Source organism: Vulpes lagopus, chromosome 10 (assembly GCF_018345385.1).
Source record: "Vulpes lagopus strain Blue_001 chromosome 10, ASM1834538v1, whole genome shotgun sequence".
NCBI lineage: Eukaryota > Metazoa > Chordata > Mammalia > Carnivora > Canidae > Vulpes > Vulpes lagopus.
This window is the reverse complement of record NC_054833.1, coordinates 45,650,108-45,664,458: the sequence shown is the minus strand read 5'-3', so window position 1 is coordinate 45,664,458 and position 14,351 is coordinate 45,650,108. Positions and strand designations below refer to the sequence as shown.

General features: G+C 37.6%; 1 protein-coding gene across 6 annotated transcripts in view; it reads left to right on the top strand.

Moving 5' to 3' along the window:
- The window catches only part of HTR3B (5-hydroxytryptamine receptor 3B), a 54,427-nt gene that overhangs the window by 15,922 nt on the left and 24,154 nt on the right, over window positions 1-14,351 (top strand). For 4 of the 6 annotated variants that reach the window (XM_041773094.1, XM_041773095.1, XM_041773093.1 and 1 more), the window contains one exon: window positions 6,553-6,713. In XM_041773094.1, the coding sequence (XP_041629028.1) occupies window positions 6,553-6,713 (161 nt within the window). Of the gene's footprint in view, window positions 1-2,020; window positions 2,245-6,539; window positions 6,714-14,351 lie in introns of those variants that run through there. The other 2 variants (XM_041773091.1, XM_041773090.1) reach the window with 2 other exon arrangements.

Here is a 14,351-nt window from a genome sequence, read left to right as displayed (position 1 = left end):
ATAACCTCAACATTTTTGAAGACTATATGCCTGTTTTGTAGTGTCCCACAATATGGGGTTGTCTAGTATTTCCTCCTGGTTGGATTCAAATTTTGAATTTTTGGCAGGATGATAACAGAAGTGCAGCTGTCTTCTCAATTCCTCCTATCTCGTTGCATACAACTCCCATGATTGGTAATGTTAATTTTCATTGTTTGATTAAGGTGTTGTCTGCCAGATTTCTCCATGGAAAGTTTTTAAAAAATCATTGTGATTAATAAGTATCTTGTGTAAGTCTCCTGTTTCTCATCAAACTTTCACCAACTAGTTTTTATCAGACATCGATGTTTCTTGAGTGAATTGTTACTGCAAGGATATTAGCATACCTTCTACATTTGTTGGTTGGCATTCTAACATAAGAAAAAGCCATTTCTTCTTTCCATTCATTTATCAGCATGGGCTTGTGGATTAGTACTTTATTTAGTGAGTTATAATTCTTCACCATCATATTGATTCTGATGTTTGAATTGTCCCAGATTTGGCTAGTGGAAGACCCTTCAAGATGATCATGCCCTTTGATCATGTCCCTATTATACTTTCTAGCACCTCTTTACTTTGCAATGCAAGGAGATGTTCTAGGCTCTTCTTGAACTTCCCCTGTCCATCCCTGAAATCATTTATTTCTCCATTTCTTACTTTTAGGTCTGTATGTTATTTAGAAACTAAGTGCTGGGTGTTGGATATACTCATTGATACTGGGGTGTCTCTGCCCCCAGACCCACTGGTGGACATAGCTAGAGATATATACATGTAAAGAAATGTGTACACACACATTTACACTCTGTGTTTATTTCTTTTTTTTTGTTTGTTTGTTTTTTTGTTTTTACGATAGTCACGCAGAGAGAGGCAGAGACACAGGCAGAGGGAGAAGCAGGCTCCATGCTGGGAGCCTGATGTGGGATTTGATCCCGGGTCTCCAGGGTCGCGCCCTGGGCCAAAGGCAGGCGCCAAACCGCTGCGCCACCCAGGGATCCCTGTGTTTATTTCTATATTTAGCTACATGTATTGAGAATCATGAGTTCACACCAGTACTTCCAAAACCAACTCAGCACCACAGGGTTTGTCCTAGTTTTCTCCCTTTCCATATTTGTAACTCCTGTCACCAACAGTAGGAAACTGATCAGGCTACATTTTACTGGTAGATGAAAATTAAGATGAGAGCATCATAGATTCTAAACAAGAGGACTGAATAGGCAAGAGAACAGGGGTTAGGTATGCACTTTTTCACTCACATTGCTCTGTGAAACTCATCTCAATCCCACTTGTAGTAAAGAGACAGATGCTGGAAATGGTATGAAATTTAGTTTTTGTTTCTAGAGCAGCTGGAAGTCTACCCATGGTGCATAGACTTATATAGAATCATGCCTCTTATTCCTTAATAATGAAGAGTGGATGGGTACTCAATCAAAAAGTGAAAAAAAAATTTATCGAATGATGTTAAACTTCAGTGCCTCTCATCTTCAGTAAGCCTGGGAGCATCCTCTCATACGTAGTTACTTTCTGAATTATACACATTGACAATTTAAGAAAGCACTCTCATTTATCAAAAATCAATGTTTCTTTTAATTAAAGGGGCTTAGGAAAAACAAAAAGCACTTTTCCCACTGTATTGTTAGCAGTTGTTCATTAGACAATACCAGGTTTCCATTAGCTTTGTGTAATTCCAGAGTCCAATAACCACGGTCAAATGCTGAAGATGTAGCTGCATAAGTCTGATTTAGAACAGCTATTTAGATCTCAATTATTAATGAAATTAGTGTCCTGAATGTCAGCAAGAGCACTGCCTTAGGTAAAGGCTGTAAAGGAAATCATATTAGTGTGGAATTTCCTCTCCTTAGGGGCTCCTCTTAGATTACATTATTCACTTAGCTATCTCCTGTCAGGGAAATTGAAATGTTGGCCATGATCTGATCCTGGGGCAGAACCAAATGGAGAAGTTAAGGGGTATCGCAATGGCATTGATTCCAGAACGTTTGTGTGGTGCTGGCATTGCCTTTGGTCCTGTTATTATTTACAAAATAGCACCAGCAAGGACAGCATATACTGGCAAACAGAAGAATGAAGTGAAGAGGAGCCCCTTTAGGGAAAATTGAGTGGCAGTCCATCCGATAGGCAAGTTTGCATTTCTTCTCTTTGGGCTGTGCCCGGGAACACTGGCAGGTGCCATGGCTCCTCTGTGGCCCTTCATCCTGGTGGCTGCCTCAGGTGGGTCCTTTTAATGATTTATATTAGGCACTGAATATTAATTCTTAAAAGTGAAAGACAATATTTTTCTATATTGTGCTGTATAACTCCTTACAAGTGTTCTTTTTTATTTATCATCTGTAAAATGCCAGTCCTATGAGGCTACGTGGAGCCCAGTGATTTGTTATGTCTTTGCTCCTACAATTACAGTTACATATATATAAACAGAGTCACACAGTGGGACTCTTTACACACGGCTGAAAATACGGTCTGAAATATTATAATTGTTTGATAAAATCTCTGCTCCTTTAGAAATCAAGCTCTCTTTGCGGCAATTTACCCTGATAGTTTGGGGCATTCTTTTTCATATTTGCTTTTATGTGTGAACAATATATTTTTATTATCCAAAATAGTCTTGGCTTTGTTATAAGCTTTCAGTAGCCCAGAGAAAGAGTCTCTTGGATACAGCATGGCTAAGACACCTAGATATCGTTTTGGTATCAGGGGTTTCACCCAGCTGTACAAAGTCTATATAGATAATGAGTATATCTCTAAAGACAAGTACTAGAAACTTGCATGTTTTGAGTGTGCAATTCCCCTTAAAATACTTCAAATTTCTAGAGCTAAGCTTTTGTGGTGCCAACATTAACTCTACTGAATTGGGCCATTGGCATTAGGATCCAATTGATTCTTTAAAAACATATATAGGTCGAGAATATATGCTTATTCTGGTGTTCCCCTAAAACCCCCACTTTCTTGAGAGGCCTCCTAGAGCTCATATCTAGGAGTTTCTGTGTTTTAAAATATAACTGGAAGTGGAATGAGTCAATTATGGAGATGAGTAAGGAATTTGGTAACCCAGCAGCTGGAATTGATTTTTTATTGGGTGGAGAAGAAAAATAGCCACTTATCGTTAAAGTAGAAAAATCCTGAATATTGAACAGAAAGGATAAAAGCATATCTTAATTATAAAAATGAAAACAGGAAATTTCATTAAATGCCAAATGGGTTTCTTAGCAGAAAATAATTGTGAACATTAAGCTAAGTAAGATAAAATAGAAAAATAAAGGTAAGGAAAAGGAAGAAATTCTTCTTAATGAGGTCTCTTTCTAATGTTTTGTATTATGCTTGGTTTTTGTTCTAAATGTGACAGAAAATGTGTATTAATGGTGTCTAGTAATCAGTACTTGACCATAAATCATACTGGGAACATGTGTTGCAGAAAAATCTGCCCTTTGGAATTTTTGCTGGGTTAATATCCAGATGATTTGTAAATACAGGAGCACTAAACCAATCACCAATTCAAGGCCACTGCCTGAAGGTAGTGTCCCGGGCAAGAGGCCCAGATTAGGACACCCGTTTAGTTTCTGCTGCACCACTCACCAGCCATGTGACCCTGAGCAAGTCAATTAATCTTCTAGAGATTCAGTTTTCCTGTAAGTTAAATGTTTATTTTGTATATCACGAAGATCAAATAAGATAGCATTGTGAAAGTATAAAGTACAATGCAAACAGAAGATATTTTTGACCTGAAAACACACATACACACAAAAAATAACAATGGGCTGTTTTTGCCCAGTGATGTACACCATGCAACATGCCAATCTTTCTTTTGAAGGGCTACTCACTGTTGTCCCTAATATTCTCAGGGAGCCAGGTCGGTGTAATGTCATGGGCTTTGGATCCAGAGCAGTTATGTTTAAATTTCAGCTTCTTCATTTGCTGGCTGTATGAGTTTGGGTGGTACTAGCCTCACTAAACCTATAGTCCCTCACCTGTAGTAAAGTGACTCTTCATAGGGCTGGAGAGTACCTCTCTCGTAAGGCTATTGTTGTGAAACCCAAATGAGATAATTCGCGTAAAATGCTCTTAGCCCAGTGTGTGGCATACAGCATGTACTCAGTCAGATTTGGAAATTCAATAGATCACACACCTAAATCTCAATTTCCTTGTAATTTATCAGGTATATGTATAACTCTTTTATAATCCTAAAGATGACATACTAAAGTGAGAACAGCTCTTTTCATGAGAGTGCCAGAACACTTTAGGATAGAATTTGTTGAAACAAGGCAAACAAAAGAATAATTCTATTGTATTCTGATCTTTTTTTTAGTCTCTCTTCTCTTAAAAGTACTTCATAGCTCAGTCCCTAACACATGCTACTTTCCAGAAATCTTACCAGTGAATTATTTGGAGCCAATTATTCGCATCCATAGAGGCAGTGCTAACGAGGAATCTTTCCTGGGTCTGTGGATAGCTCCCATCAGTGTCTGTTGAAACATCACTGAACTGTGAGTCATTTAGTGCTTGTGTGAATGTCACATTAGCTTTCAAGGGGCATAATTTACTGTTAATTAATGGTCACTTAAATCCTTAATCTCTCTCCTGTAATTGATCTTTCTCCTCAGGCAAATTTGCATTCATAGTAGAAATGTAATTTATTATTTCTTCCCATTTGAAACAAAGAACTCTCTACCCTTATAGTTTATTTAAGCATACTTGCATTTCCTTTCTTATTTTTCCTCTTACCATTGCCTGTTTCTCTGTCGTTCCTAGTCCTAGACTCTAGGACTTTCTCTTTTTACCCAAAGACTTTGACATGATCTGGAAAATAATGTTCACCCTAAGGGGACCTATGGATTGTTTCCTAGAAAAGATAGCGGTAGGGAATTTGAGTCTTTATGAGCAGAGGGTATAGAGAAAACACATTCATTTCTCAGAATTATGTTTTTTAACTCTGTCTCAGATAGTTTCCTATATCGAAACGCGCACATTTCGGTGTTTCCCCAACTGGGACTTGAATTGGGAGCTTCCAAGCGAGGTGAAAGTAAAGTTGCCCAAAGCAAAGTTCACAGGAAAAGCACCAGACAAGCTTTGCTTTGTGCTCCTCCTGACTTCTCTCCCCTGGGGTACACCAGTAAGAAATGGTCTCAGGTAGAGAGCTTCACAGCACATTTTTTGACGATTGTGGTTCACAAAAAAAACTAAAAATGATGCCTGATGCAAGCCACCTACCTTAGTCCTGCACGCCTGAATAGCTGATGCCATTTTAGGCATCTTCTTGGGTGAATAGTTAGGGAGTTAAAATGCTCATTAGCTTCACAGTTCTGGTGGTAATGAAAGTGAATATTCCACTGCCCACGATGAGTCTGCAATTGCACCTCCAGCGTCGTTGTTAGCATTTTGGTCACACTGACATTGATAAATCATAGAAATTGCTGCCTGTGGCGGCAGGTGACATGACATCGTTCATAAAGAAATGGGTATAAACAGGCCTGTCGCAGAGAGAGAAGATATCTCATTTACAGTTTCCTGCTGGATCCTGCACACCTTCAGCAGCTCATCAAAATAACCATCAAAACCACTGAGAGGTGAGGTGAATTCACGCACAGGACACTACAGATAGATTTCCCTCACGCACTGTGGCAGGAGGTGTGCAATTTGCTTCAGTCCAATGACTTAGCGAAGCTTTGAATCCCCCAGGAGCTGGCAGGGTTTGTGAGCAAAATATCTTTTTGCAATTCAGAGGAAGCCCTCACAAATTTGTCACTTCCAATTGTTGGTGCTCGTTTCTCTTGCTTCTTTTCCCCTGGCCGCCCCTACCTCAACACCAATCACCGCTCTTCTACAAATCAGGTTTCCCAGGTCATAACAAAAAAATAAAAAAATAAAAAATAACCCACACACAAAAAAACAATGGTTGTTCTCTGAAACCAGAAAGAGTTTTCCCAAAACGAAGATCTCATTTTCTGACAAGTGCATTTTATTTAAAGATGGTTGAGTGAGAAAAGAAAAAAAATTTTTTTTGAGGAGAAGAGTATGCATTGAAATTTCATTAATTCCATTATTTAGGAATCCTCACAGATCTCTGGACTCGCTGGTTTGCCCCCATTTCTGCTTGGGTTTCCTATTTAACTGTTGAGTTATGAATGGAAAAATCCAAGGAGGAGATCATTTTTGGCTAAGTGTACAGGGTAGTTTTTTTTTTCCTGTGTTTTAGGAGGGGGTGATACAGAAATAAAGGATTCTGTCTCCAAGACACGTGATTGCTGTGAAAACAGAATTGTAGGTGCAGTTTGGATCCTTGGAGACGGGGTTGATTTATTTATCTTTACAATGCGATGTCTCTATTGGGCACTTAGGTCATCAGCTTACTTTAAATAAGTGTCTGCCAAAAAGCCCACCAGCTGGCTGTGAACTTTAGCAGATTGGGGATAAGCTGAACACTATGCTCTGCTAAGAGCCACCAAGTCCTGAACAGTCTGAGATCTCCTAAAGATGCTAAGCTCCTCTTATTTTCATTCTCACAATGACAGTTTTGTTTTTCAGAAATCCTAGCCATAGATACGCCTCATTCCAGGAATTCTGCTCTGTATCGTCTCACGAAGCAGCTATTACAGAAACATCACAAGAAAGTGAGGCCAGTTCACGACTGGACCGTGGCCACCACGGTACACCTGGACGTGCTTGTCCATGCCGTATTGGATGTGGTAAGGACCACCTTACCCTTTCCAATTCCTGTTTCCCCTTTGTAAAACCACCTGCTGTTAACGCAGGAGCCCAATTGAGCTGGTGGGGAAGTTGTGCTAGACTCGTGTTAGCAGTGAGCAGGAGGTAAAATATTTATTAGGTAAATCATGCTGCCTAGCCCTCGACTTGCGATGTGAGAGGCAGATTGTCTCAAAACAGGAGTTCCATGGAATTCAGAAGTTTTAAGACTTGTGGTCATAGATCACTGTACTATTTTATGAGTTTGCTGAAACCAAAAATGATAATAGGTAATTATTTTTCCTGTGGCTTCTATTTCTTAGTGATAGTTGTAGATTTAAGAAAAACATCTACCACTTACTGCCTGAAATTGAGAAAAAGAGAAAAAAGTGCCCTAGTGCTAGAGTGTATACCCGATGTGTTTGCTAAGGATGGTAAGGGAAGATTTGTTTATAAAGCTGTCTTTCCTTCTATATCTAGAAAGTGGGTTGTTGTGGGAATTAGATGAGAGACTCCATGGAAAGCAGTTAGCAGAGGTCTTAGGACACCTTCAGGAAATGATGGCTTATTCCTGCTTCCTCTTCTTTTTTCTTCATTGTAAAGCCTTCAGTATCAGTAGGTTCCAGATTTATTTAGATTTTTCTTAAAAACTGACTCTACTGAACTTGTTTGTTAATGTGGTTTAATATTTTTTTCAATTTACTACTCAAAACTTTTTTTTTCTAATTGAGTTATTTTTTTTAAATTTTTATTTATTTATGATAGTCACACAGAGAGAGAGAGAGGCAGAGACACAGGCAGAGGGAGAAGCAGGCTCCATGCACCGGGAGCCCGATGTGGGATTCGATCCCGGGTCTCCAGGATCGCGCCCCGGGCCAAAGGCAGGCGCCAAACCGCTGCGCCACCCAGGGATCCCTCTAATTGAGTTATAATATACATATGTTGCAATGCACAGATCTTAAGTATATAGTGCACTGGGTGCACCCAGAAAATTCACCCCTCTATCAATATAACCAATATTTCCATCACCCCAAGAAGGTCCTTCGTTGACTTCTCAGCCAATCCCCATCCCTCCATCCACAGGGACAACCACTGTTCCAATTGCTTTCACCATAAATTATTTTTGCTGGTTCTAGAATTTCATATGAATGAGATTTTATTGTATGTCCTCTATTTTGTCTGGATTTTTCATTCAGCATCGTGTTTTGAGGTTCAGTCATGTTGTTGTGTTAATCAGTAGTATTTTTTTAATTGATGAATAGTATTTGGTTATGGTTATACCATGATTTGTTTATCCATTCTTTTTCTTTGTTTTTAGAGAAAGGAGGGAAGGTGAGCCAGGTGGGGGAGGAGTAGAGGGGCAGAGGGAGAGGGAGAGAGAATCTTAAGCAGGCTCCATGCCCAGCACAGAGCCGAACATGGGGCTTGATCTCACGACCCTGAAATCATGACCTGAGCCAAAAATCAAGATTTGGACACTTAACCAACTGAGCCACCCAGGCACCTCTGTTGATCCATTCTCATGTTGCTAGGCATTTGGTTTCCAGTATTGGGATGTTATTAATAAAGCTACTATGAACATTACTATACAAGTCTGTTTATGCGCATGTTTTTATTTTTCTTTGGTAAAACCTAGAAGTGGAATAACTGGCCGAGACAGGTGTACCCTTATTGAGAAACTGCCAGACTGATTTACAAAGTGGTTGTATATTTTACACTCCTATGAGTCAGCTATGAGAGTTCCCATTGCTCCACATCCTCATCAATATTTGGTGTTATCCGTCTTCTTAAATTTTAGCCATTCTGTTGAGGATGCAATAGTATTTCATTGAGGTTTTACTTCAAGTTTCTCTGATGGCTAGTGACCAAGAATTCTTTTTTGTGTGCTTATTGGCTACTTACGTATCTTTCTTTGTGAAGTACCTTTTTAAGTCCTTTCCCTATAGACTCGTGGGCATTGTTTCTATGTTTTCATATGTATACATTGCAAATATTTATCACCAGCCTTTGGCTTGTGTACTAATTATTTTAGTGGGTCTTATGATGAATAGAAATTTTAAAATTTAATGAAGTCCATTTAAAATCAATTCCTTAAAAAAATAAAATAAAATAAAATAAAATAAAATAAAATAAAATAAAATAAAATAAAATAAAATCAATTCCTTAGTTGTGCTTAGTGCTCTTTGGGTACTGACTAAGACATCTTCATGACTCCAGGTCCACAGAAGTTATTTTCCCATATTTTCTGTCTAAAGATTTATAGTTTTTAGTTCCTTAGATTTAGTTCCATGCTCTAGTAAGAATTAATCTTTGTGATGGTGTGAGGTATGAGTCAAAGTTTTTGTTGTTGTTTTTGTATTTTGTTTTTGTTTTTGTCTGCATTCAGACAGGAGTCATCTCAGCAGTATTTTTGAAAAGGCACCAATTCACCATTGAATTGATTGGTGCCTTGGTTGAAAATTCAACTGCCGGATAAGTGTCAGGCTATTTCTCTTGAAATCAGGCAGTGTAAGTCCTCTGCATTTCTACGCAAATTTTATAATCAGCTTGTCAATTTCTATCTTTTTATTTATTTATTTATTTATTTATTTATTTATTTATTTATTTTTTAATAATACATTTATTTTTTAATTGGTGTAGTTTCTATCTTTAAAAAAAAACTGCTGGGAGTTTGCCTAGAATGGTATGGAATCTACAGACTAATTTAGGGGAGAATTGACATCTTAATAATATCAAATATTCTAGTTCTTGATTATGTCATGTCTCTCTATTTTTTTCGGTCTTCAGCAGTGTTTTATAATTTTCAATGTAGAAGCTTTATATATACTTCTATTAAATAAATCCCAAAGTGCTTTTGATGCTGCTATAAATATTACTTGAAATTTTTTATTTTGTACTTATTTGTCATTATAATAGGGAAATATTAATTTTTCATATTGACTTCATATACTGTGGCCTTGCTAAGTTCACTTATTAATTTTAGTAGTTTTTTATAGATGAATATTGTCTTCATATACAATCGTGTCAATTGAAGATACTTCTACTTCTTCCTTTCTTTTTTTTTTTTTTAAGATTTATTCATTTATTCATGAGAGACGCAGAGAGAGGGGCAGAGACGCAGGCAGAGGGAGAAGCAGGCTCCCTGTACAGAGACTGATGCAGGACTTGATCCAGAACCCTGGGATCATGACCTGAGCCAAAGGCAGATGCTTAACGGACTGAGCCACCCAGGGGCCCTACTTCTTCCTTTCTGATCTGTTTTTACTCTTTATTTTTTCATCGTCATATTGTATCACCTAAGATGCCTCCTACAATTTAACAGAAATGGTGAGAGCAGACATCCTTGTTTATTCCCATTCTTGGGAAAAATTTTCACTGTTAGGTATAATGTTAACTATAGCTATTTTTTGTTGATGTTCTTTATCAGGTTGAAGAAGTTCCTTCCTATTTCTTGTAAACTAAGAGTTTTATTTTGTTTTTTTAAATCATGAATGTATATTTAATTACCTCTAATGTTTTTTTTCCATCTATTGGAACGATCAGATAATTTTTCTGTTTTATGCAGTTAATAGGGTAAATTATTTTGATTGATTTTCAAATGTTAAAGTGTCCTTGCATTCCTAGGATAAACTCCGTTTAATCTTGACATATTATCCTTTTTATATATTTCTGGATTCAAATACCTGCTTAATATAGATTGCATCTATGTTAATGAAGAGTATTGGGCAATAGCTTTTATTTCTTGTAATGTACATGTCTCTCTTGGTGTTAGGGTTATGTTGGTCTTTAAAAACTGCTAAAACATCTTTCCTTTTCAATTTTCTGACGGAGTTGTGTAATATTGATATTTTTCTTTCTTAATGTTTGATAGAATTCATTAGTACAACCATCTAGATAGGATTAAAGTTTTCTTAGTGAGAAGATATTCAAATGTCAATTCAATTTCATCAATATGTATAAGAATGTTTAAATTTTCTATTTCTTCTTGTGTTGCTTTTAGTAATTTGTATTTTTCAAGGAATTTATCTATTTATCCAAATTTTCAAATTTATTTGTTTATAATATTGCCTTTTCCATTCCTCATGTGGGTAAATTGTGTTTTCTCTTGTTCAATATTGTGAAACTTTTATCAATTTGACTTATTTTTTCAAAGAACCAAATATTCATGTTGAATTTTATTTGTTTATTTCACTGATATCTGCTCTTTTTAAAAAGATTTTATTTATTTATTCATGGGAGACACAGAGAGAGAGAGGCAGAGACATAGGCAGAGAGAGAAGCAGGCTCCATGCAGGGATCCCAATATGGGACTTGATCCCAGGTCTCCAGATCACGCCCTGGGCTGAAGGCCCAACCACTGAGCCACCAGGCGTTCTTGACATTCTGCTCTTTATTTAATTTCTTTCTTTTAATTTGTCTTTCTTTACCTAGTTTCTTAAAGTGGAAGCTAAGATCATTGATTTTATGCCTTTCTCTTCTAATTTTAGCATTTATAGCTGTAAACTTTCCTTTAAGTACTGATTTAACTATATCCTATAAAATTTTGCATTATTTTAAAATCAAGACATGAGTAAAATGAAACATCTTACTAAGACTGATTGCTTCCCCCTACCCCCAATACCAATGCAATCAGTGATCTTATCTTTCTCACTATAGTTTTGCTTTTCCAGAAAGCCACATAAATGGAATCCTATAGTATTTTACCCTTTGTTTTGGCTTCTTTCATGTGGCATAATGCCTTGGAAATTACATATGTTTTGCCATAGAGTCAGTAACATTCCATTGTGCAGGTGTGTGTACTGCAATTGGTTTATGTTTTTACCAGGTGTTGGACATGTGGGTTATTTCCAATGTGGGGAAATCATGAGCAAAACCACTATACACATCTGCATATGTTTTCACGTCTCTTGGATAAATACTTAGATGGAGGATTGCTGAGTTATATGTATGATAAACCTGTGTTTAACTTTATAAGAAACCACCAAACTGTTTCCCAAAGTGGTTGCATCATTTTGAGTTTCAGTTCCTCTATATGATTGTCAACACTTGCTATTGTTAGTCTTTCTAAATTTTAACCATTTTAATAGATTTGTGGTGATAGCTCACTGTGGTTTTTAACTTGTATTTCACCTAAGACTAATGGCATTGCCTATCTTTTTGTGTGCTAATTTGCCAATTGATACCTTTTTTTGGTAAGTGCTCAAATCTTTCCCCGATTTTTTAAAAAGTGCTGCTTATTATCTTACTGAGTTGCACGAGTTCTTTATTTATTTTGGGTCTATTTCTGAATAGACCTTGCATTCCTAGGATATCCTAGCCAACTAATCAATGTGTCTCTGACACCAGTACACTGTCTCAAATACTGCAGCATTACAGAGGTCTTGAAATTAGAGTATGTCTTCTAACCTTTTTCTTCTGTTTTAAAATCATTTTGACTCTTCTAGGTCCTTTGCCTTTTCGTATAAACTTTATTTATGTAATTTATGTATTTATGCATTTATTTTAATTTTTGTATATTTTTTATTGGAGTTAGATTTGCCAACATATAGCATAACACCCAGTGCTCATCCTGTGAAGTGCCCCACTCAGTGCCCATCACAAAGTCACCCCATCCCCCTGCCTACCTCCCTTTCCACTACCCCTTGTTTATTTGCCAGAGTTAGGAGTCTCTCATGTCCTATCACCCTCACTGATATTTCCCATTCATTTTCTCTCCTCCCCCTTTAATCCCCTTCACTATTTTTTATATTCCCTGTATGAGTGAAACCATATAATCTTTGTCCTTCTCCAATAGACTTACTTCACTCAGCATAATACCCTCCAGTTTCATCCATGTTGAAGCAAATGATGAGTATTTGTCATTTCTAATGGCTGAGTAATATTCCATTGTATATATAGACCACATCTTCTTTATCCATCCATCTTTCAATGGACACCGAGGCTCCTTCCACAGTTTGGCTATTGTGGACATTGCTGCTACAAATATTGGGGTGCAGGTGTCCCAGCGTTTCACTGCATCTGTATCTTTGGGGTAAATCCCCAGCAGTGCAATTGCTGGGTCGTGGGGCAGTTCTATTTTTAACTCTTTGAGGACCCTCCACACAGTTTTCCAGAGTGGCTGCACCAGTTCACCTTCCCACCAACAGTGCAAGAGGGTTCCCCTTTCCAACATTCGTTGTTTCCTGTCTTGTTAATTTTTCCCATTCTCATTGGTGTGAGGTGGTATCTCACTGTGGTTTTGATTTGTATTTCCCTGATGGCAAGTGATGCGGAGCATTTTCTCATGTGCTTGTTGGCCATGTCTGTGTCTTCTTTGGTGAAATTTCTCTTCATGTCTTTTGCCCATTTCATGTTTGGATTGTTTGTTTCTTTGCTGTTGAGTTTAATAAGTTCTTTATAGATCTTGAATACTAGCCCTTTATCTGACATGTCATTTGCAAATATCTTCTCCCATTCTGTAGGTTGTATTTCAGTTTTGTTGACTGTTTCTTTTGCTGTGCAGATGCTTTTTATCTTGATTAAGTCCCAATAGTTCATTTTTGCTTTTGTTTCTCTTGCCTTTATAGATGTATCTTGCAAGAAGTTGCTATGGCCAAGTTCAAAAAGGGTGTTGCCTGTGTTCTCCTCTAGGATTTTGATGGATTCTTGTTTTACATTTAGATCTTTCATCCATTTTGAGTTTATCTTTGTGTATGGTGTAAGAGAATGGTCTAGTTTCATTCTTCTGCATGTGGATGCCCAATTTTCCCAGCACCATTTATTGAAGAGACTGTCCATTTTCCAGTAGATAGTCTTTCCTGCTTTGTCGAATATTAGTGGATCATAGAGTTGAGGGCCCATTTCTGAGTTCTCTATTCTGTTTCATTGATCTATGTGTCTGTTTTTGTGCCAGTACCACACTGTCTTGATGATCACAGCTTTGTAGTACAACTTGAAATCGGCATTGTGATGCCCCCGGCTCTGGTTTTCTTTTTCAATATTCCCCTGGCTATTCAGGGTCTTTTCTGATTCCACACAAATCTTAAGATTATTTGTTCCAAATCTCTGAAGAAAGTCCATGGTATTTTGATAGGGATTGCATTAAATATGTAAATTGCCCTGGGTAGCATTGACATTTTCCCAATATTAATTCTTCCAATCCATGAGCATGGAATATTTTTCCATCTCTTTGTGTCTTCCTTAATTTCTTTCGGAAGTGTTCTGTAGTTTTTAGGGGGTATAGATCCTTTACCTCTTTGGTTAGGTTTATTCCTACGTATCTTATGCTTTTGGGTGCAATTGTAAGTGGAATTGACTCCTTCATTTCTCTTTCTTCAGTTTCATTGTTAGCGTATAGAAATGCCACTGATTTTTGGGTGTTGATTTTGTATCCTGCCACACTGCCAAATTGCTGTATGAGTTCTAGCAATCGGGATCCCTGGGTGGCACAGCGGTTTAGTGCGTGCCTTTGGCCCAGGGCGTGATCCTGGAGACCCGAAATCGAATCCCACGTTGGGCTCCCTGCATGGAGCCTGCTTCTCCCTCTGCCTGTGTCTCTGCCTCTCGCTCTCTGTGTGTGACTATCATGAATAAATAAATAAAATCTTTTTTAAAAATGAGTTCTAGCAATCTTGGGGTGGAGTCCTTTGGGTTTTCTATGT